Source organism: Urocampus carinirostris, chromosome 4 (assembly GCF_059441175.1).
Source record: "Urocampus carinirostris isolate Australia breed hairy pipefish chromosome 4, RoL_Ucar_1.0, whole genome shotgun sequence".
Taxonomy (NCBI): Eukaryota; Metazoa; Chordata; class Actinopteri; order Syngnathiformes; family Syngnathidae; genus Urocampus; species Urocampus carinirostris.
This window is the reverse complement of record NC_142352.1, coordinates 40,362,845-40,384,090: the sequence shown is the minus strand read 5'-3', so window position 1 is coordinate 40,384,090 and position 21,246 is coordinate 40,362,845. Positions and strand designations below refer to the sequence as shown.

The 21,246-nt window shown below is 40.3% G+C and overlaps 1 protein-coding gene across 3 annotated transcripts; it reads right to left on the bottom strand.

Annotated features, from left to right (window-relative positions):
• Nucleotides 1–16: 16 nt before the first annotated feature.
• Nucleotides 17–17,488, bottom strand: ccpg1 (cell cycle progression 1). Of its 3 annotated transcripts, none has more exons than XM_088334549.1 (11): nt 17,349–17,488; nt 16,510–16,587; nt 14,661–14,781; nt 12,204–12,289; nt 11,932–12,133; nt 11,733–11,819; nt 9,447–9,713; nt 7,845–7,927; nt 7,583–7,708; nt 4,100–5,205; nt 17–1,387 (listed from the first exon to the last, which is right to left on the bottom strand). In XM_088334549.1, exons 2-11 carry the CDS (start codon nt 16,567–16,569, stop codon nt 1,210–1,212), a joined length of 2,316 nt encoding a protein of 771 aa, XP_088190675.1. In that variant the 5' UTR covers nt 16,570–16,587; nt 17,349–17,488; the 3' UTR covers nt 17–1,209. The 3 variants fall into 3 exon arrangements, with proteins under 3 accessions (XP_088190675.1, XP_088190676.1, XP_088190677.1); XM_088334550.1 differs by having other exon boundaries at nt 17,332–17,350; XM_088334551.1 differs by lacking the exon at nt 11,733–11,819.
• Between the last annotated feature and the right edge of the window lie 3,758 nt (nt 17,489–21,246).

Genomic DNA, 21,246 nt, shown 5'->3' with positions numbered 1-21,246 from the left:
ATAGCAACCACGCAAAAACAATCAACATATTTCACGTTTAATGTTTGGTTGGTGTTGCAGAAATAGTTTATTTTTATGAAAGGCACCAAAGACCCGTAGAACCATGTATGTTAATAAGTATTCAAAAATAATGATGCACCAAAACCCCAAATGTTATCACCTGTTCCTCCTTGCGTGAAAAAAAATCTAAGATGGAATGTGAGGAGCTGAAAGCAGTTGCATCACACAAACTTGGTTAAGGGGATTGTTTGAGTAGCCAATCCCTAATTTCAACTGGTATTCATACTTTGGAATTGGTTTTAATGGAGAGTGACAGTATATATTATATGTCCTCTAGATGTCTTTTTTTCTGTAGTGCAACTGGTACAAAGCACAATGAAAAATACAAGTATGTAGACTCAAAACTGACTAAATCCACCATAGTTCTTCTCATTTTCCCCCACAAGGTTTTGGGGGTATCCTTAGCAGCAAGATGGTGGAAGCGCCTTTCTGGTCAGCATCATGTTATGTGAAAACGCACATTTTCATAACAGTTCCTGTATTTTAGCCTATTATTAAAACCAATGTTGTTTTTTGAAAAAATAACGTTTTTTTTTTACCACTAGGAGGCATTAAATAATACAAAATGTCATTTTAAATGAGCATTTTGCAAAATCTAAAGAGTATATCCGGCCAAAATTTAATTTTGATATATAATTGAAATGTCCAGTCAGGTTAGCGTAATTAAGAAAGATTTGCGCCAAAGTCACCATTTAAACTTCAGTTAAGCTTTGGCAATGTCTGCAGTAGATAACAACAATGTGGTTCAGCATTGGACAAAAAAAAAAACAGCTTGTTTGCCTCATTTGTGTCGATTAACTCATTCACTGCCAGCCTAGCTAAAACAGATCTTTGATGTTTATTGCTGTCAATGACAGTTTAGCGAGAATTGATCTTTGACGTGTATGGCAGCCTAGTTAAAATGCATCTTTGAAATCTTAAATTGTCTATGGCAGCAAATGAGTTATGCCAACGTGGGCCTTTTCTTCAGGACATAAAAACAATTCAATCCAGAACTGTTACATTCAAAGTGCGTCTGAAAATGTTCCATTGGGAAATCACCCGGACTTTCAGTAGCGATAAAATTAAAGAGGAAAATAAAAACAATGTGCAAACGGATGACACCAACATACCTACTACTACTGTACTATTAAACCTATCCAAAAATGTTCAGTATTTATGATCTAACGGCATGGGACCCAGTTCAATTTTGACGTCGGCCAAGTGAGGTTTTTTTTGCCCGCCGTGTTGCCGCGTTCTAGGTCTCGGCTGCCGACGGCCTTGATGCTTCATCCTCGACTCCGATCCGGTGTCCGGGCGTTCCAAAGGCCCGGTTGAGGAGTCCACACTGAACAGAAAGAATGATCAGGTAAGAATACCATGGTGACAGGTACAAAGAAGTGTAGAAACAAAGATAAAATCTTGGCGAAAGAAGCATCTGTATAGGGGTGGGCGATACCTGGATTTTAAGTATTGATCCGATCCAAGTAAATACAGGGTAGTATAAATCTGATATTGATACTTTTTGCTAGTATATCTCATGATTATTGATTAATTAAACCCGCCCCCCCTTGAATTAGCTTATAGTTACAATGAAAAGAGGCCAAAAACAATCTATTTTCAATGAAATAACTACAATGCAAACTTAAGCAGTATAAAAATATTAGTAAAAAGTATAAAGTATTTGTATTACAACTGCTTCAGAACAAAAGACAAGAGAGTCAAACCATAAAAGCAGCCATGTAACAAATATACAAATATAAGTCAACATGACAAATATACCTTTTGTTGCACAATATTTTGAAAATGAAGTCATAGTGCAAATAGTGTAAAGAACATGATGAAAAACCTAAACAGTCTAAAAATCAAAATAATTCAACAACAACAACTGTTTTAGAACAAAGTTTAAGACAATCAAACCAAAAAAGCAGCAATGTAACAAAAATACAAATACTGTATTACAATGTCAATTAGACACTAAATGTCATGTCAACTCAAGTCATGTTTATTTGTATAGAACTTAATCACAGAGAGTCTCAAAGGGCTGCACAGACCACAGATTATTGCAAACCACAGACTATTATTACACGAGCCCCTAATCTAAAACCTACACGAGGGCAAGGATAACTCGAAAACCTCAACATGAGGAAAATGAAAGAAAATGAAGAAACCCCAAAATACAGTATGTTCCAGACTATATGGTGTGCTCAAAATACCCAAGTTTGCCAGACCGAAGAAGAGGTCGACCAGGCAATCAGTAAGGGAAAAGCCCCCCTCTTTTGGTCAAATGCTTCCAAGCAGAAGAGGAAAGCCATGGTGATGGAAGTAATACGGTCAAAGCAGGAAAACCATACCATCAAGGCAATTTTCAAGAGAAGATAGAGCGGCTGAACAGCATGGGAAGGTGTCATGGACAGGCATATGTCTTGGCCTGACCTGTGGAAGATCCCTGAAGCCAGGCTCAGCTTCCTGGTTCGAGGAACATACGACACGCTACCCTTCCCCTAAAATCTCCACCTGTGGTTTGGCACTGAAGAGAACTGCCCCCATCAACGCCAGCCTTCAGCACCTCCTTTCAGGCTGCAAGACGTCATTGTCCCAAGCCTGCTACAGATGGCGGCATGACTCTGTTATGAAGAAGCTGGGAGAGGTGGTCGAAGCATGCAGACAGGAAGCAAATAGTTGGCCAGTTACCCCATCAAGATACACATCCCAGTTTGCAAGGGCTGGTGAAAACAACAGTGCCCAGCGCCTGTCAAACATGAAAAGGCTCTTCTCACCTGGCAGAGAGTGGAAGATGACCTCAAGAAACAGTTGCAGATCCACAGGGAGATCACAGAAAGATCATTGCGGGCAGACATGGTGCTGTGGTCAGTAGTCGGCAAGGCTTTTCTCCTAGAGGAGCACACTGTCCCTTGGGAGGAGGAAATACGAGAGGAAAAGGGCAGAATACGAAAATTTGGCAGCCCAGTGCAGAAAGGCGGGCTGGAAAACCACTGTATGCCCAGTTGAGGTGGGGTACAGGGGTTTTGTGGGCTTGTCAACCTCTTGCCTCCTCAGAGACCAGGGATGCACAGGAGCTGGCCACCAGAGAGCAACACAGAAGCTGGCAGAGAAAGCAGGAAAAGGTAGCTTCTGGTTGTGGCTGCAGAGCAAGGATAAAAGCTGGGGCCCTTTAAGCAACACCTAGAGAGGGAGTATCTAACCTTTTTCAAGGTAAAAGCTACTTTTTGTTACTAATTAGCGCAAAGGGCAACCAATTTGATATGCATTTCTAAAATACCAACTTATCATGATATAACTATGTTGTTACTATGTTAATCATTGGAAGTAAGGTTAAATAGACTCAGTCAACAACTAAAAAAAATAATTTTACTAGTATATAACAATGACTCAGCACTGCTGAGCTATTTTTAGAAAAGGTCGGCTGGCACCCTATCTGTCCTAAGGGGGTGCCCGTGGGCACCACGATGGAGACCCCTAACTTAGGGGCATCAGTGGGGTTGCCAGCCATCGCTCTGCCACATGCAGATGTTTTGGGGTGAAAAGAGCAAAACATGAATAAATGGTGGTCCCGAACTGATGACCCAGACAGACCCAAGTCTTAAGGACACCAGAACATTCCAGGGGCACCGGAGAAGGCACTTTAGGCAGAGATGCCCAGTAGGTATACCACCAATCTTGTATTTCCAATTGATTGATTGAGTACCACCACTTTTGTAATTGCCGCTAAGACAGGATGCCGAGTCTTTTTCTATGGTTTACACTTAAAAGGAGGTTATTGTAACACATAACTTACTAGTGGTGGGGACTTTAGAGAACCGGCTATTTCAAGTCAGCTCACAGAAAAGATGAACAAATTAACAAATAAAAAAGGAATGCGACACGTATTGCCGAGGTATCAGATTCGAATCAATCAGTATACAATTTTTCCCCCGGCCAGTCTATTTAAGAAAGATCAGGCCATATTTAAAAGAAGAACCCCATTTACATATACCTATTATTTCTCTTGGTAGAAAAAAAGAGTAATGATGCTTGAGAGCTTCGACGTTGTCCTCACCTTGGTCCGTCACCTTTACTGTACGTCTGCCCAAAGAGGTGCCTGTAGATAAAGTCATCCACGTCCCCAAAGACATCGTCATGAAGGCCACGGTACTCTGGAATGTTGACAAGATAGTGTTCCACCCTGCTCACAAAATCGGTGAACAGCATGCGATCATTGATGAAGAGGCCGTTGTGGAAGTAGCCCTTGATGAAGTCCTCCAGCTCCTTCCAGTGGTGAAAATGGTGTACCTCGCGCTGGAGGTAGCTCCACAGCAGCCGTTGGAACTCGTCGGCTCGTATGGGCTCGGTAGCTTGGTTGAAGAGATTCATGGACTCGTGGTAGGCGCAGTCAAATACTCCTTGGCATCCTTTAGGCTTTTCGCCCCACCCTCGCTCTTTATGAACTCGTTCTCCCGATTTGCGCGTGTTGGTGTCTGCTTTAGGTTGACCCTTTTTTTTCTTGAACTCTCGATCTTCGTAGTATTTTGTACCTTTCCTGGTCATCTGGTGGATGAAATTGGAGGTAGAATCCTTGAAGTTGCGGAAAGTTGATTTGACGGAATCAGTCAACTTGCGGAAGTTTTCCTTCACAGCTTCCTTGGCTTTTTTAATCCGCTCTTTGTGGTGTTGGACAAACTCCTTAGTGGTGTTTTTGACAGCCTCAAACGTAGCTTTCATGAAGCCCGATCCGCACAGTTTTGCGCGTGTTATTTTGGGTTCCGTGTCTCCTTTCGCTCTATTGTCTTTAGTTTCCAGGTAGAGCCTCTCCCACATGTCTGAGCGCTGCTGCTCAAAGCCTAGCCTGTTCTGCAGCTCTCTCAGTTGCAATCTTAGCTCCCGAGTCTCTGCTTCGTGCTTAAGTTTCTCTTCATGGAGCTTCTCCCTCAGTTCCTTCTGTTTTTTTAGCTCCGACGTCAGCTTGGGATTTTCGGACAGTAGCTCGTCAGAGGCAGGCTTAGTACCTTCCATATCTTCAATCCTGGCTCGTAGTGTCTGCAGCTCTTCCTTCAAGGTGGATAGTGACTTTTCCTCTTGCTGCAGGGTGCTCTTCAGCTGCTGGTTCATGGTAGTGAGTGCCAGGATCTCCTCCTCCTTCTGTCTCACAGTTGTGGCCTGGTCATCCTGCATGACCCGAGTGAGATAGGTAAATAAGAGTAACAAATGACCTCGACTTTCAAGGGAAAGTTTGACGATTAAAGTCAAAATTTTGCCATTTGCGTTACTAAACAAAACAAACGAAAAATTACAAAATCTCGAAACACTAACTCCAAGCGTTTTTTTTGGGGAAAATTCGTCTTGTCAGCCAGCCATCACTCCGAGAGATCAATTTGGGGATTGACCTAAACTAATCACTTTTACTATATCTGTTAGGAACAATAATAATGAAAATTAAAACAATGTGCCTTTGGCAGATCATTTTGCTCAATTTAACTGAAATAGCGAACACAGCAACTGCAAAATAAAACTATGACGTGTACAGGTGTGGATGGCAGTGAAAATATTGTTTTATAAAACTACTGTTTTTAACTTGTTTTTCCAAGATAGTTGTTATTTTTTTTAGTAGAAAGTGCTAATTTAATTACAGCCAGTTACGGTGAGTTTTTAAATTAATTTTTTTCTCAAGAGAATTTGTTTTTCAAAAACAATTTCTATTAGAGAAAATAAGAAAGCATCTAATTATCTCCCTCTGCCATTTTGCACCTTTTAAACATTATTTTCTAATTTAATTAGAGTCTTAAAGGTGGGGTGCCTTGTTTGAAGTTCAATATTTTGTGTTAACAACTGACATTAAAGAGCCCTAATGCTTTATTTTCCACTGTGCCTATCTGCCTTTAGATTAATTTTGGCAGAACTGTTCAGGGCAGAACATATTAGGAAGTAGGAATGGGGGCAAGGGTCGTCAGAGAGTAATGTCATGCTTGTCCCTCAGTTTTTTTGTGTTTCTATTTGTTAGTGTAGCATGAAAATGGTGAAAGTAAGAAACGCTCTTCTTCAAGTAGACTCAAATGCCAACCAAACAACAAGAACAATTTAAAAAAAGAGTCTATTTAAGCGCATCTACGAAATGCACATACTTGCGCGCGCATTATGAATGAGCTGACAGAGGCTGCAATCACGATGTTTAGACAGGAGACGGCGGCAGAAACCATACAGCTCCTTTATGAATATCCTAAACTAAGGAAACATGAGATGGAATAATAAGATATTTAAAGTAGTCCACTACCTTAAATGTTGGGGGTGCAAATACCACACAACATTTTAGTTACCTGAGTACAACATTTAAGGTAGTTTACTATTTTAAATCCCTCCACTCTAGCTGTCTTAATTTAACAGCATTTGTTACTTTTAAATGTTGCATTATGGAAGGAAAATGTGTATTGTAATACCTTCGATAAAAAAGCACAAATAACATGCAAAACTGCTAGTTGTCATGGTTGTCATGGCGCCTAGTTGGCCGCGCCTGTGTGTGTCACGGTTGCCATGGTGCCAAATTGGCCCTGCTCGTGTGGCGCCAGCTGCGGCTCGTTGAGAGATTGGCTTTCTGTCTATATTAAGCTCAGCGCTCTCTTGCTTCTTTGTCAGGCTGTCAAACGAACTTCTGCCCCACAAGACGTGGGTTCTGACCCGGTCCCGGTTTCCTGTTGATATCTCCAGTCCGATATTGTTCCCGTTTATTTTTGTCCTGTTTAATTTTGGGTTCCAGTTTTGTTTCCGTCTGTTTTTGTCCTGTTGTTATTTTCTCCAGTTTTTGTTCCCGTCTAGTTTCTCCTGTTTATTTTCGATATCCTGATTCGTTATCTATCTTGTCTGCCCAGTCCTGTCCGGTATCGACCCCATCTATCGGGTATCAACTCGGGCAATTGGAATCGATCTTGCTGGTCTCTGGCTTCCTGTCTTTCCATGCCTAACGTGCATGACTCAAAATTTCCCTTAAAATAAAGGCTTGTGTGAGAACGTCACGGGATTGGTTCCTGATCCTGTTCTGGTCCTGACACTGGTTACTCAAATAAACCAAAATGGAATTTAATCCAACGGATTTAATGACAATAATATCTTGATTGGGGCATCATGGTTAATAGTCTTTGTATAATAGGATTTATGAAACTTTTTTTTTTTTTTTTACTAGCCTTTTACAAGGTTCTTGGTTTTGAGGTGTAACCGTGGCAACAGGATGTCGGACAATCATGTCTGCTCCATGTGGGTGAGCCTCATGTTATCTAAAATCAACACAAATGTCTTGAATATTTAAAAAAAATGCATCTATATAATAGTTCATGTATTGTTGCTTATCAAACAAAACAATATTTGTTCATTTAAAATTAATTAGGTTTTTGTTTTACCACGAGGAGGCGATAATATAGTACGTAATGCCATTAAACTAGCGGGAGCCTATGCAGGATGATGTCATTAGGGAATCCAAAATCCAGTTTCAATCCAAGAAATGTATATTTAGTTTTGTTTGAAGTTACTCTACTGCTAAACAAGAAAAAGATGTCACCTGAGGAACATTTGGCTGGTTGCTGCAGTGCTTTATGTTCTCTTTCCTTATCTCAATGAAGTTTGTGAGCAATGACACAAGTTTCTGCTCATCCCAATGATCCCAGACAAAACTGTCCTTCTTGCCCTTAACAGGAAAACAAAAATGTAGTTGTATTAAAAAAAAATGACACTGAAGTGAGGAACTAAAAGCCATCTTGAAGAAAAACAAGATGACTTTTTTGCATGGAGAGATCATACATCCAAGGCATTTAAATACTTACACAATCTCCTTGGGAGTGAAGCACATTCAATAACTGGAGCTCACTCTTTCGGACTTTTCTCCTTGTTTGCTCTTGCTGGGTGACTGTAAAAAAACATCTTCAGTTGGGCAGTGTGTGTAAGATGACCCCTATCCCAGATGGCACAGTAGATCCTAACGAAAGGGTGAGCAAATTTATTGATCCGTGGGCCACAATAGGTTAAAATATTTGACCGAAAGGCTGGCCAGGTAAAAAAAAAAAGCTTGATTTGAATATCATTATTTATTTTATAGTCGTATGATCAGTCACATAGTCTTAAACTCTACCCTCCTTTGCACACATGACAAAGTGATAGACGAGAGCAAGTATTTTAACTACTCCATAAAAAAGTCTAATCGGGCGTTTTCGTTAGTGCAGTACATTGACTTTTGTTATGAGAATGTTTTTATCGCACTCCTGCGTATATGTTAATTCTAATGTAATTAATATTGACTGCTTCGCTAATTGATTACGATTGACAGCTCTGGACACAGTCCGCGTATTAGTGTCTTAATCATGGCATGATGTGTTACTTTTCTCTGCAAGATTTTTTTCTTGCCGATCCTGCCAAGATCACAATCTTACTCTATAATGACAGTGGGAATTTTGGTCATCCAATCATGCGCGTCACTTATTAGATGATGAGGCATTTGGCTACCAAAGGGTGTTATAGTTTGTCTTGCCGTTTATCCACACTTCATTTAATTTCTTTACTTTGACATTTAGAGCACTGGGCAGAAATCAGATTGCAACAATTAAACAGTCGGATTCCCTTGGTCAACAGCAGTTCGAAGCCAGCTGCTAGGCGCTGGCCAAGGTGACCTGCCCGGGACGCGTTGCACTGGGATCTGCTGAAAGGTCCTTGCGCATGTCTAAAGTTGCAGCAACAACATCTGAATCGCGGAAAAAAGAAAAAGAAAAAAAAAGCGGCATCGTAGTGTAAGCTGCAGTGCTTAAAATACAGAAAAAAGCAGAGGCTTGTAGACAGTAATTTATGTTACTGTTTTTTAACATTTTATACATACTATCATTATTTTTCTTAAAGTGCCGTCTGCAATTTGAAACTTTTCTTACTCCTAGCTTGTGCTCATTCTTTAAGTACGGGCGTTTCTTAGGCTGCAATTCACATTGTTCATAATGCTCGATTTCTTGTTTTTGATGTTTTTGTGAGCTCGGTCACATTTTCAACGAAATGCGACTTGTATGTGATCTCCTGTGTGAACGCCACAAGTGTCCCGCATGCGCAGAAGAGGACACCTGAAGTCACACGCAATGTAATCACTCTCCTCCCTCCCTATCCCTCTTTCGTGCTTCCTAATGTGTTGCGAGTCCCGAGACCTGTGATAAAGGTTAAATAAAAGCAAATAGGTGCGGCGGGGAAAAAATATATAAAGGTTTTTTGAACTCAGATGGGCATTGTTAACAAATACTTAAGAGAGAAAATAGTCTATTTTCGTCTTTTCAGGGAAGCCGCAAACGATGCACCCCGCATTTAACATTCCACAGGGCCGTATTCAAAAGTCTGCTGGGCCGTATGTGGCCCATGGGCTGTAGTTGGCCCACCCTTGACCAAAGGGTTCATACCATGGTAAAATCCCAATATTATGCCGAAGACTACAACGGCGAGGGAGAAGCGAGAAAAGAGCGTGTTGATCCACGGCTCCGCCGGCTCCTCATTGTCTTCCTCCTCCGATTCCTCGGTGGTCTCCTCCTCCTCCCCGCAGGATTCTGTCACTGTGTTTGCGGTGTTTCTCCTCAGCCTGCGTCTGCGCAGGGTTGTGACTTTGGCTGACGCTTCGTCGTCATCGTCACTGCTGTTGCTGTTTGCAGGGCTTGCCTGCGCTGGAAAAACTTTCAGAAGAACACAGCAGGCGCGAGTCAATGTGGCAAGCATCCTGTGTATTCGGATAGCAAATGCATACATGTTAGAATAGAGATGAGGCGATTTGTGAAAAACCAAGTACGTTTATGTGTTTTTTTCACCATGCAAAGGTGTTCAATTCAACATTGAAAATAATGTTTCCACCACACTTCCAAAATTAAGTTTGAAATGTCTTTCCTTCAGTTAGTTAGGAAGAGAGCACATTTGCATTGTTTTACCTCCCTGATTTTTTTTCATGAGTCTCTTGAAATGCTACAGAATAAACAGATAAGTGTGATAATCCTCACAGAATTTTTCTTTTTAAGAATACTTTTTGGGGACGTGGTCGGACGATCAAGCTTGTACATTATCGGCTAGCACTCTTTTCAGGCTGTATTGTTTTTCCTTCAGCGTATGTTTTTTTTCAATTATCAGACTTGTAGTAGTCAAAATACCACCAGACAAGTGAAGATGATTGGCCTGTCCTGCTACGACTCTTTCACCATGCTTTGAGTGGGTATACTGGCTGTTATCCGCCTCTGTATAGCTCATTTTGACCGTTTTCAACACGGCGTGTTATGGCCCTTTGCATTCACTCTGTGTGAGCTGCTGTGGGTCTACCGCTATTCCTGGGAAATTATTGACTGGTCTTCTGTTAGTCTGGATTTGCCTTTTCAATGCATCAGCACCCCCGTTTTCTCCGGTGGTCTGGTGGTAACAACAGTTAAAACATCTACTTTTATAAGGCGTTTTATTATTTATCATGGCAAAAATGATATGATGATGATTATCGTTATTATTTTATCATTTAGGCCTAATATAGACCTAGATTTTGATCAATGTTGTTTTATTTATTATTTTTTTGGGTGCTATATAATAAACACACAGTCCTTTTAAGGATATGCATACTAGAAGTAGACTGATTATCGTGCGGGCACATTATCGGCGCCAATATTTGGGAATTTGACAGATATCAGTATTGGCATTTTTATTTATTAGACGGGCTGATTATTTAGGCTCAGATATGGCCGACCCTCTCTTTTCTGTCTCCGCCTCTATCCACACCGTAGGTTCTGATTGGGTAAGCCATCAAGGCGGAGCCACTGAAGCAGGAAGAATAACAGTAAAGCTGAATAAACAGCGGCAGGTCTGCTAACTCCTGAGTGCCGAAATGCCTGTGAATCGAGAGTTTTTTGAGTATATAGAATATGTGGTACAAAGGCGTGTGTGTGATTAAGGGGGAAAAAAGTGTCTTCAAATTGTTTTAAGGAAGCACTTTTCAGGTGGAGACTGATATATTAGCACTTATCATAACATTAGTTTGTCAATCAAGCGTGTGTGTTTGGGATTGAGAGTGAGGATACAAAGTAAGCTAAAGTGAAAGGATGAGTGATATAACCGTTTTCAGTGGTTTGTCAAACTGGTTCTAAAACTGGAGCACCCACACTTTTCAATTTGCTCGGGCTCTGTTGAAATGTCGATCCACTTTTAGTTTTAAGTTAATTTATAGCATGATGGTTGTAGTTTTTATGTATTTATTGAAAAAAACATCAGAGAGCTTGTTAAGTTTTTACGTGCCTTAATTTGAGTTGCTGCTAAGACTAAATTTATTTCCTGTACTGTTCGTTTTTGTTTAAAGGGAAAGATTAGTCATGTAGTTGTGTTTAAATTTTAATGTATTTACTGTAGATGGTTTCAGAGAGCTAATAAAGTTTTTTTTAACTTAAAAAATATTCTGTTTCTTTTTGGATTATTAAAAATGTCTTATGGCAATTTTTCAGCTGTTAAGCTTTTACAGCAATGAATATTGACTCCTCTTAATACGTATAATCAGCATCAGGATCGACCCTGAAAAGCCCTTACTGCATTCACAACAGGAACACGATTAAAACAGGCAGAAAAACAATTGGCAAGGGCAAAGCATCTTTGTGAACAACATTAATCCGTGCAGGTCCCTTTGAACATATTAGTTGAACATGTTTTCAAAGATCACACTCAAACCGGGCCACCTGTCAAAGCGCGGCTGCCATTGAGTCGACATCGCAGATGGTGGCCCACGTTCACAAGTGCAACTTTCCAGTCGCTCAATCGCAAAACTGCTTCGGACATGTAGGATCAACAAGGAAAAACGATTGCGGGAGAATGTTTACCCTGATATTGTAACACAGCAGAGAAAAAACATGAGCAACAAAACTTTTGAGGTCCTACCAGGTTCTGCAGCGGTGAAAGCGTATTGGCTGCTGCAGGAGGTGCCCATAAAAAAGCCGGCGTCAGCAGCCGGCAGGCCGAGCGTGCCGTCGCACTCGTCCTCGATTTCCTCCTTTAACTCTTGTAGCGTCACAATGTCCGAATGGTCGCTGAAGGACAACGTGGCGCCGTTTTCTGCTAGTGTGAGGTTTTCAGCTCCAGCCTGAGGGTGGCAAAGGTCAATTTGTACAGGAAGCTGCGACCACATCAAAGTTCCTGTTTGACTATTTCACCTCTGTGGTGCACAATGTCTTGTCCATTGATTGTTCTTCCTGTGTGTCATCCAGCGAGCCACCCAATTCGGCATATTCGCATCCAGCTAAAAGTATATTATGCATTAGTTACCACAAAAATAATTTAGAGGTTTATGTATTAAATGTCATTCACAGAAAGACACACAATTTCTCAATTTTTCATTGAAGTTGTATCCTCATCATACATGAAAACTTACATCAAAAACTGCACCCTCTAAAGCTTTTTCTATATGCCCAGACTTTTCAAGTATACTTTCGGCCATGTTTAATTTCAGGGTTCGTACACCTATTTCAAAATCCAAGCACTTTTTAAGGTCTTTCAAAGCAAATTTGCCAATTTTTCCAGTACTGACAAAATAAATCCCGTGTGAATCTTGTATTTTGCAGAGCAACAAATATATACATATATATGTGATTTTCAATCTTGCATGTGCATTTATCAAGACCTATGATTTTTAGGTTTTCAGTAAATAGTGAATATACTTGTTTTTGAGAAAAACTCTCCCCATGTCAGGGTTGGGTAAAATGACAGTAATGTGTAGATTACATTTTCAGTTGCAGGAAGTTATTCTCATAACAATTTACCACTGGTAAAAACTTTAAATTCATGCATGGCCCACAATAAATGTCTATAATTGATAAATAATCTTGCACCAATACACATACACACAGTGCCCTATTTAGGTGCAAATGCACCTGTGCTCTAGGGCGTGACCTGTGCAGGGCAATGACGCTTCACACAAACTAATGGCAGGTTCTGTTTAACACGATGACAGAAGAAATGCATTATCAAAGCGAAGCCACTGGATAGCCGCGTCTGCCTCATTTTTAAGCAGACTTGTTGAGAAACAAGGTAACAATTTCAAGTGTTTCACCCCAAATCAAAGCACTTTTCATTCCTTGAAAACACAACATCAAAATGAAAGTATTTTCAAATATTTCAAGCACCCGTACAAACCCTTTTAGTATGTCATTTCGTTTAACTTTAAAACATATTTTCAGGTTTTTTTCAAAACGGGAGCATCGTTTGATGTGTCCTTAAAAAAGTAGAAAGTTAATATTTCTTCTATTGAGTATGCGTTAACAAAGCCCAACTAATTTGGAAGAGCCCTAGTACTTTTTTTTTCCAATCGTATCTAAATTCTTTTATCATAAATTTGGTAAAGCTGTTCGGGATAAAGCTGTTCGGGATGGGACACATCAGGTTGGAGGAATGGGGGAGGAGTGCTGGAGAGTGATGCCATGCTTGTCCCTGCAGGTTGATTTTTTGTTAGTGTAGCATGTAAATTGTGAAAGAAAAGGCCTGCTATGAGGAGAGTCCATACACCAAACCAAATCCACAGAAAGATTAAAAAAAAGTTTGAGTGCATCTAAGAAATGCACATACTTGCAGGCGAATATTGAATGAGCTAACAGAGGCTGCAATGATGACATAAGCCGGGAGATTGAAAAAAAATCCTTCCGCTTTACGATCGGATAACTGATGTCTATAGCTGTCAATCACGTTGAATGAGTTAAAGATCATTCGGCATGCAAGTGGCCAATTTAATAATGTATGTATAATGTAAAATGGTTAACTTAAAGGCACTGTGCAAAATTTGAAACTTAGTTACTCTCTGCAGCCATCTCCTGTCTAAAAGCTATGATTGCAGCTTCAGTCAGCTCATTGCTTAGGTGCGTGCATTTCTTAGCCACGCTCGGACAAACTATTTTTTTTCATCTTTTTGAGGGTTTAGGTTGGTGTTTGGACTGCATTCAAAACATGCATTTCCTTACTTTTACCATGTTTATGCTACACAAAAAAAAAATGCGAGGATGAGAATGAAATCACTCTCCAATCCGACCCCATTCTCTACCCTTTCCTGCTTCCTAATATTTCCTGTGTCCCTTAACAGTGTTGCTAAAAATAAGATGAAGGCAGATAGGCGCTGTGAGAAAATTATATATAAAAGCTCTTTGAACTCAATCGGGCCTGGTTAACACATACTTAATAGAGAAGATATTCTTCTTTCAACTTTTTCAAGGACACCTCATACAACGCACTCTACCTTAAAGTGTCCATTATAGCAGTTTTCTTTGACATTTAGAAAAAGATTGACAATATTGTAGGATCACTAAATATTATTTGTGATACAAATACTCACATTGTTTCACCACAAAAATACTACCACAAAATTGACAAAAAGATGAAAAGGAAAGATTGGATTTCAGCTCAAACGTTCCATAATCTGCTCCATTCAATATTTGATCAAAATGATGATTTACATATGAATGCTCTCCACATTAAGGCTAGATCGGCTCAAAATTGCAATGGAAAGTCAACAACATTTCTGCAATGTTTCATTCTCCCAAAAAAGTCATGAATTTGAGGTATTTGTTACAAGTCGCACTTTATATACTTTGTAACAGAATTTTTTTTATCAAGGAAGTTCGTACTAGCAGAATTTAGGCTTTCCGGCTCCGGCAGTTCTGTTTTTACCACAACAGAGTTCTCTCGGGCATCATCAGCGCCTTGTTGTCCAGTAACTTCTGGCACCAAAGTCTCAATATCGGAGCCCTTCAAGCACATAAAAATATAAAAAAATTAGATGTGGCAGTGTGATAACATATAGTTTGCTTGTGTGAGCTTGCAGATAATTTTAAGAATTCGCATTGATCCACACACATCTAAATTAAACTTTCATAAATACAGTAATCCCTTGCTGTATCGCGGTTTACTTTTTTTCAATTAAATCGTGCATTTTGTTTTGCGGCAGAAAACACAAAGCAAATGTTATCACATGGCAGGTGGCGCAGGGCTGTTCGTGTGTGTGTTGGGTGGACTGTATGCCTTCAGTCAAACAGTTTGACGGGAGCGCATGTCAATGGGTCCACCCAAAAAACAACTGCGAAACACAGCGACAGCTAGTTTTTTGGCGGCTTGTTACATTAAAAATAAATTCATCAATTAAATTGGGACCCAGAGGACAGTCAGAAGAGCTCTGTGGATTGTCGTAATGTCTGGGAAGAGACTAAGGCATGGTCGGGGACAAAAGCAATAGCAAGGCCGCAGGGCCAATATACTGCTATGGCTTTGTAACAACTCTCAAATGCCACCAGAACACCAGATCCATTACCCATAAAACAGATAACCTGAAGTTATAACTCGTTAGAAACAGCTACATTTGTGACTTTTGTATTCAAATCACCAGAGACCTGTCTCAATCCAAGGACCCCTGATGTTGGCCTCTTTTTTACACTGAAAGGAGAAGCCCTACAATTTAATTTTACTATTTTATAATGACAATAAAGACCATTTCTTTAACTGCAATTCTGTTTTGTGTTTTTATTGGTAGATCTATATATTTTTTGGTTATAGTCGTATATATAACCAGATTTTCATGACCATAAGGCGCACATAAAAGTCTCAGATTTTGAGCAATACAAGACCCACCACTGTTGAGCATAAGGCCGCTATTGAAGGAGCCTCCATAACACCACAGCAGTGCCACAGGCTGATTGCCTCAATGTTACGCCGCATTGAAGCAGTCAATTACTGTAATGCACTACTCTCCGGTCTCCACAAGTCCAAAATCAAGAGCCTTCAGCTGGTACAAAATGCTGCAGCGAGGCTTTTAACTAAGACAAGAAAGTTTGATCACATTACCCCGATTTTAGCTAACCTGAATTGGCTCCCTGTTAGCTCAAGATGCGATTTTAAGGTTCTGGTGGTAGTATACAAAGTCATGCATGGACTTGCTCCCTCATATCTTTCAGATTTAATTTTCCCCTATGTTCCGGTCCGGAGCCTTCGCTCTGAAAACGCTGGTCTACTTGTGATCCGGGCCACGGTGCTGTGGAATGCTCTTCCCCCTGAGATTCGATCTGCAACCTCAGTGGAAATGTTAAAATCTAAGCTTAATACACACTTCTACTCTATAGCATATGAATAATCGATATTTTATGTTGATAATATGTGTATTATATGCCCTCATGTAGGTTTTAGATGAGGGCATGCTGTCATAATAGTGTGTAGTTTGCAATAATCTTTGATCTGTGCAGCCCTTTGAAACTTTGTGATTCAGGGCTATACAAATAAACATGACTTGACGTGACTATCCAGTTTCATGTTAATGGATTTGAAGTGAAATTTCAGGATTAATAGTAACACACAAAAAGCACGTTGACCCCACGAGCGAAGTCAATAACAAACATCTGGGTTTAAGTAAAACAAACGTTGCAATTCATACGTTAATTTCCTTCATATATTTTTGATCCTTTTTGTTGAGTAAGTGCTAACTCTCACCTCCATGCCGATGATGCTCCAGCCACATGAAGACTCGCTATCGCTGGACGTGTTCGACATGATGTCAAGTCAGCCACGCTGCGGAGTTTGCAAAAAGACGTTGCATCAAGTTTTGCATATATTATCTCACATACACGAGGCGCCGTTGGTCACATTCTGTTTAACAGATTGCTTTATTGTGCAATAAAGCACCCTGATGTCAATTTCATCAGTTGCACTCAAGAACGTTGATGTAAACATACGCAATTACTATGTTTGAAAGTGTAACAAGCCTGTAACACAAAACTTGAAAAGGCGTCCCAAAACACAACCAATCCGTTCGTTTCAATTTTGTTCATGCTTCTCTACTCAACTATTTCATGAGCATGACTTTATGTCAGAAAGAAATGTTAAAACATCATATTGTGTTTGCTGTTAAACGTCATATTGAAATATAATATTGTGAATGTGCTTGATTGCTGTTGAGACTGTATTGTTTCATGTTATTGGTGTCAATAAATTTGTTCAAACAAAAAAAAACCGTCATATTGTCAGACATAACGAAATTGTGAATATGCTTGATTGCTGTTAAGATTGTCGAGAGGGGTTGTTTAAACCTCACATTGTTTGTTTGCTGTTATTAGTGTCAATACATTTGTTAAAAAAATGACTATACATAAGATTATTGCGTATTTTCAAAGGGAAAACAGTGACGTTATGGTTAGGGTTGCCCTCGTAACGTGAATGTCCTCTTTGAATTCGTTTACTTGCTTTACTGTCACTAACATCCAACCTAAATCCACCTAAATCACAAAATAATTTAAAAAAAACAATAAACAAAACCTTTCAAATAAGAAAACCTGTGTTTTTGTTTTGATGTCCTGCGACGATGAAGCAGTTTGCAGGCAAGCCGACATCTATTGCTCTATGCAAGTAGTCACAACAATAGAGGTTGTTTCTGGGGAATGTAGTTTTATTGTGAAATGGATCTGACGGCAACATTGATTAGCTAAAATGACAAAACGACATTTCCCATAAAACCTCGCGGTAGACAAAGTGTTTAAGGGCGGGGCCCACAATGTGCGTGGTGGAAATTAAACCACGTCGCTTTTAAAAACATAAACAAGAAAACGTGACTGGACTGCTTTATACGTAAATGGTGATATCTTTATGCACCACGTTACATGATACATTCTTCAAAAACTGCACAAAAATCAGCATTAGGATAGAAAAATATATATGTGAGGGGAATGTCACAGGGGGAAAGTCTTGACTATGCCCAGGTCTTGTGGACAATGGCCGAACAACTGGGAAAGTTCCCGGACTTGCCAGCAGGAGAGGTCCCTGATGCACAGTACGTGCTTTACGGGGTGAGTCGGTCGAGGAGGCCTCAGAACGACTTTGCCAGGGACTGGCTCACTCTCGCCGCCATCAAGGACGCTATCTGGACCTCCAGAAACCTGCTGGTATGGAGGTGCAGGCAGATCCCCCCCCCCGTGGCTGTGCTCCAAATGGCTGCAGATACCATACAATCTGCGAGCGGCGGGCCTAGGACGCAGCCATAAAGAAGACTCGTCTGCACCCACCCGGAGGGGGGAGCCGAAGCTACACTGTGGGAGTCCCGGCAGCGACGGCCTGGGTTGTGGAACCCAGAAGGGAGAGGACCCACGCAGAAGGGAGAGGACCCACACAGAGGACTGGAAGAATGCTGCTTGGGAGGGTGGGATGGCAGAGCTATGCCCTTGCACAATAGTATTGCCTTTTACACGCTGGTTAACTACTGTTAAAAGAAAATAACTCTGAAATTGTTTAATTGATGTTGAAAATGTCAGGAAAAAATGTTAAAACGTCATATCGTTACGTCATATTGTCAGATATAAAAAAAATGTGAATATGCTTGATGGCTGTGTTTTGCTGCTGTTGGTGTCGGTGGATTTGTTCAGACCGAGGACAATCGACTTTGGCCTGGACGGATCTATTGACACTAACAAAGATGTTATATAATGAAATTGTGAATATGTTTGATTTTCGAGAAGGTTTGTTCAAACCTCACTTTGTGTTTGCTGTTAAAAACGTAATATTGGAATATAATATTGTGAATGTGCTTAATTGCTGTTGAGATTGTCATGATTGTTTTCTGTTTTTAGTGTCAATAAATTTGTTCAAACCAAAAAAAAATGTAGTGGAGGTAGATGCAGGATAACTGTCATCAGGTGGCAAAGAAGGAACATCATTGCTTTTTGGTTTCTTTAGGCACTAATGTAAGAAACTTCAGCAATGATCCTAAAATAAAATAATATAGAAGGAAAATAGGCTATGAATGGCAGTTTCTATTGCATGGGTTTAATATGTCCACATTTTGTAACGAATCTTGAAAAAGACAGTTCAATGTTTATTGTAGACTAAACCAATACACAAATGATTTGACGCGACAAAATCTGCATAGGTTAACGATTTATGAACAGATGGACAGCTTGAAATGCAGTTGCAGCTTTACAGTAATAAATACAGACGAGTGGCCTCACTGTCACAGATTTGCCGGTGACAGCTTTCACCTTTCCAAACAACTAAAAACGTGCCACGTTTAAAACAATAATGACATTTTCTGGTTCGACTATAATAATGGCGGCAGCACGGCGGCGCAGTTGTTAGCACGTGTGCTGCACAGTTCTGTGGTCATGAGATCGAACCTTCCTGTGTGGAGTTTGCATGTTCTCCCTGTGCTTGTGTGGGTTTCCTCCCACATTCCAAAAACATGCATGTCAGGTTAATTGGCTGGTCCGAATTGTCCCTGGGTGTGAATGAGCGAGTGAGTTGTCTGTCTCTGTGTGCCCTGCAACTGTCTGGCAACCGGTTCAGGGTGTACCCTGCCGACTGCCCAAAGAGAGCTGGGATGGGCTCCAGCACCCCCGCGACCCTACTGAGGATAAGCTGTGCAGATAATGGATAGATGGACTATATTATTGGTTTTAAATGGCAATTATAAAGCCACAAAAATCTGAGTAATCTTATATTACCCTTAATGTTTTTTTTAATTAAAAGTACTTTTGTATTGTAGACAACTTAATAATAAACCTTTGACGTTCAAAAAAACAACGTGAATAAAGTATGCTAATGCTAGCGTGAGTGAAACTAGACTAGTACCATTTGCACTACTTCATTCATTATCAACGGTAGGGGGAAAAGACTATTGATCTCTGTTAATTATTATATTGCTGCCACCATCTTGCTTTCTTCTCTCCATTTCTTTTTCTTCTTTCATTTTTCATTCCCGGAAGGATAGTTTCTCTTCATAATGAAGGTCTCAAAATGCAATTTTTTCACTTAACATCTCAACAGCAATGCAAATTTTGACTCTCTGTTGCCATCTAGTGAAAATCCTAAGCAATTGCCTGGCCTCTGAGAACCCCCAAAAATGTTTTGGACAGCACTGTTTCCAGTATTTCACGATTGTCTTTTTTTAAATGTATACTTTATTCTTGTATTTTGTTGTTTATCTGTTGCACTGGAAAGTTGATATTTCTTATAGACATTTTGTAGTGCCATGCAGGGATTCCAGTTTAAAATTGCTTCGTAAAAAAAAGTTTAAATTCACGGTAGAGTGAAATCTCATCTCATCTCATCAGCCGTACCGCTTATCCTCATTAGGGTCGCGGGGGGGGGGCTGGAGCCCATCCCAGCCATCTCCGGGCAGTGGGCAGGGGACACCCTGAACTGGTTGCCAGCCAATCGCAGGGCACACAGGGACAGACAACTCATTCGCTCATTCACACCTAGGGACAATTTGGACCGGCAAATTCACCTAAAATGCATGTTTTTGGAACATGGGAGGAAACCGGAGTGCCCGGAGGAAACCCACGCAAGCACGGGGAGAACATACAAACTCCGCACAGGAAGTCTGGAGCTGGATTTGAACCCACGACAGGTTCCCATGACATGAACTGTGCCGCACAAGCGCTAACCACTGCCCCGCCGTGCTGCCCTAGAGTGAAATAATATAGCTTATTATAATTGAGTAGAATAGTGGATTTTAAGAAAAAAATATTCATCATTTTTTGACAGAATATTACATTTTTATTAGTAATATACTGAACAAAGGGGGTCCAAAACCCCCCAAATCTTTTCCAGCTTTTTTTCTTCTGTTCTATCTATTTTTTCCTTTCTTTTGTCTTCTTTTGTTTCTTTTTACATTGCTTTTTACTTCTTTACTTTTCCTCACGCTATTTTATTCTTTTCCCTCCCCCGCTTTTAATTTGAATAAGACAAAACCCACCCCTAGTGAAAAGCTGTTCAAAAAACGAATGCGGTTTGGTCACTTTGAGTCTTCACACTTTGTATTGAACCTTGACGTCGCGTTGCCTTCCCCAGCAGAATGAGATCCATGATGGACGGCAGAAGCACACTCGCCCGCACTTGAATTAGGATTTCAGTTGAAACAAATATCAATACGATGGTAATTTATTGCTGTGCAGTGGGCAAGAATGTATGCCCGATTTGGAATTGTATCCTTTTTAATGAGCACAGAAGACAACGATGTTTATCTACAAATAGACCGAGGCGCAAAACTGGCAGCCCTGAAGTTTTCCAGAATTTGCAGCTAACATTTTTTACAACGTACGTTTGATGTTTTTCCGAGCAATTTTATGTTAGGTAGGTACGAGTCACGTCAAAGACACTCAAAATAATAATTTAGCTAGTGCTAACTTGTTACATTAGCGTCTTACCGTTGTCGTTCCTTACGACGTAAATAAGCTGTTT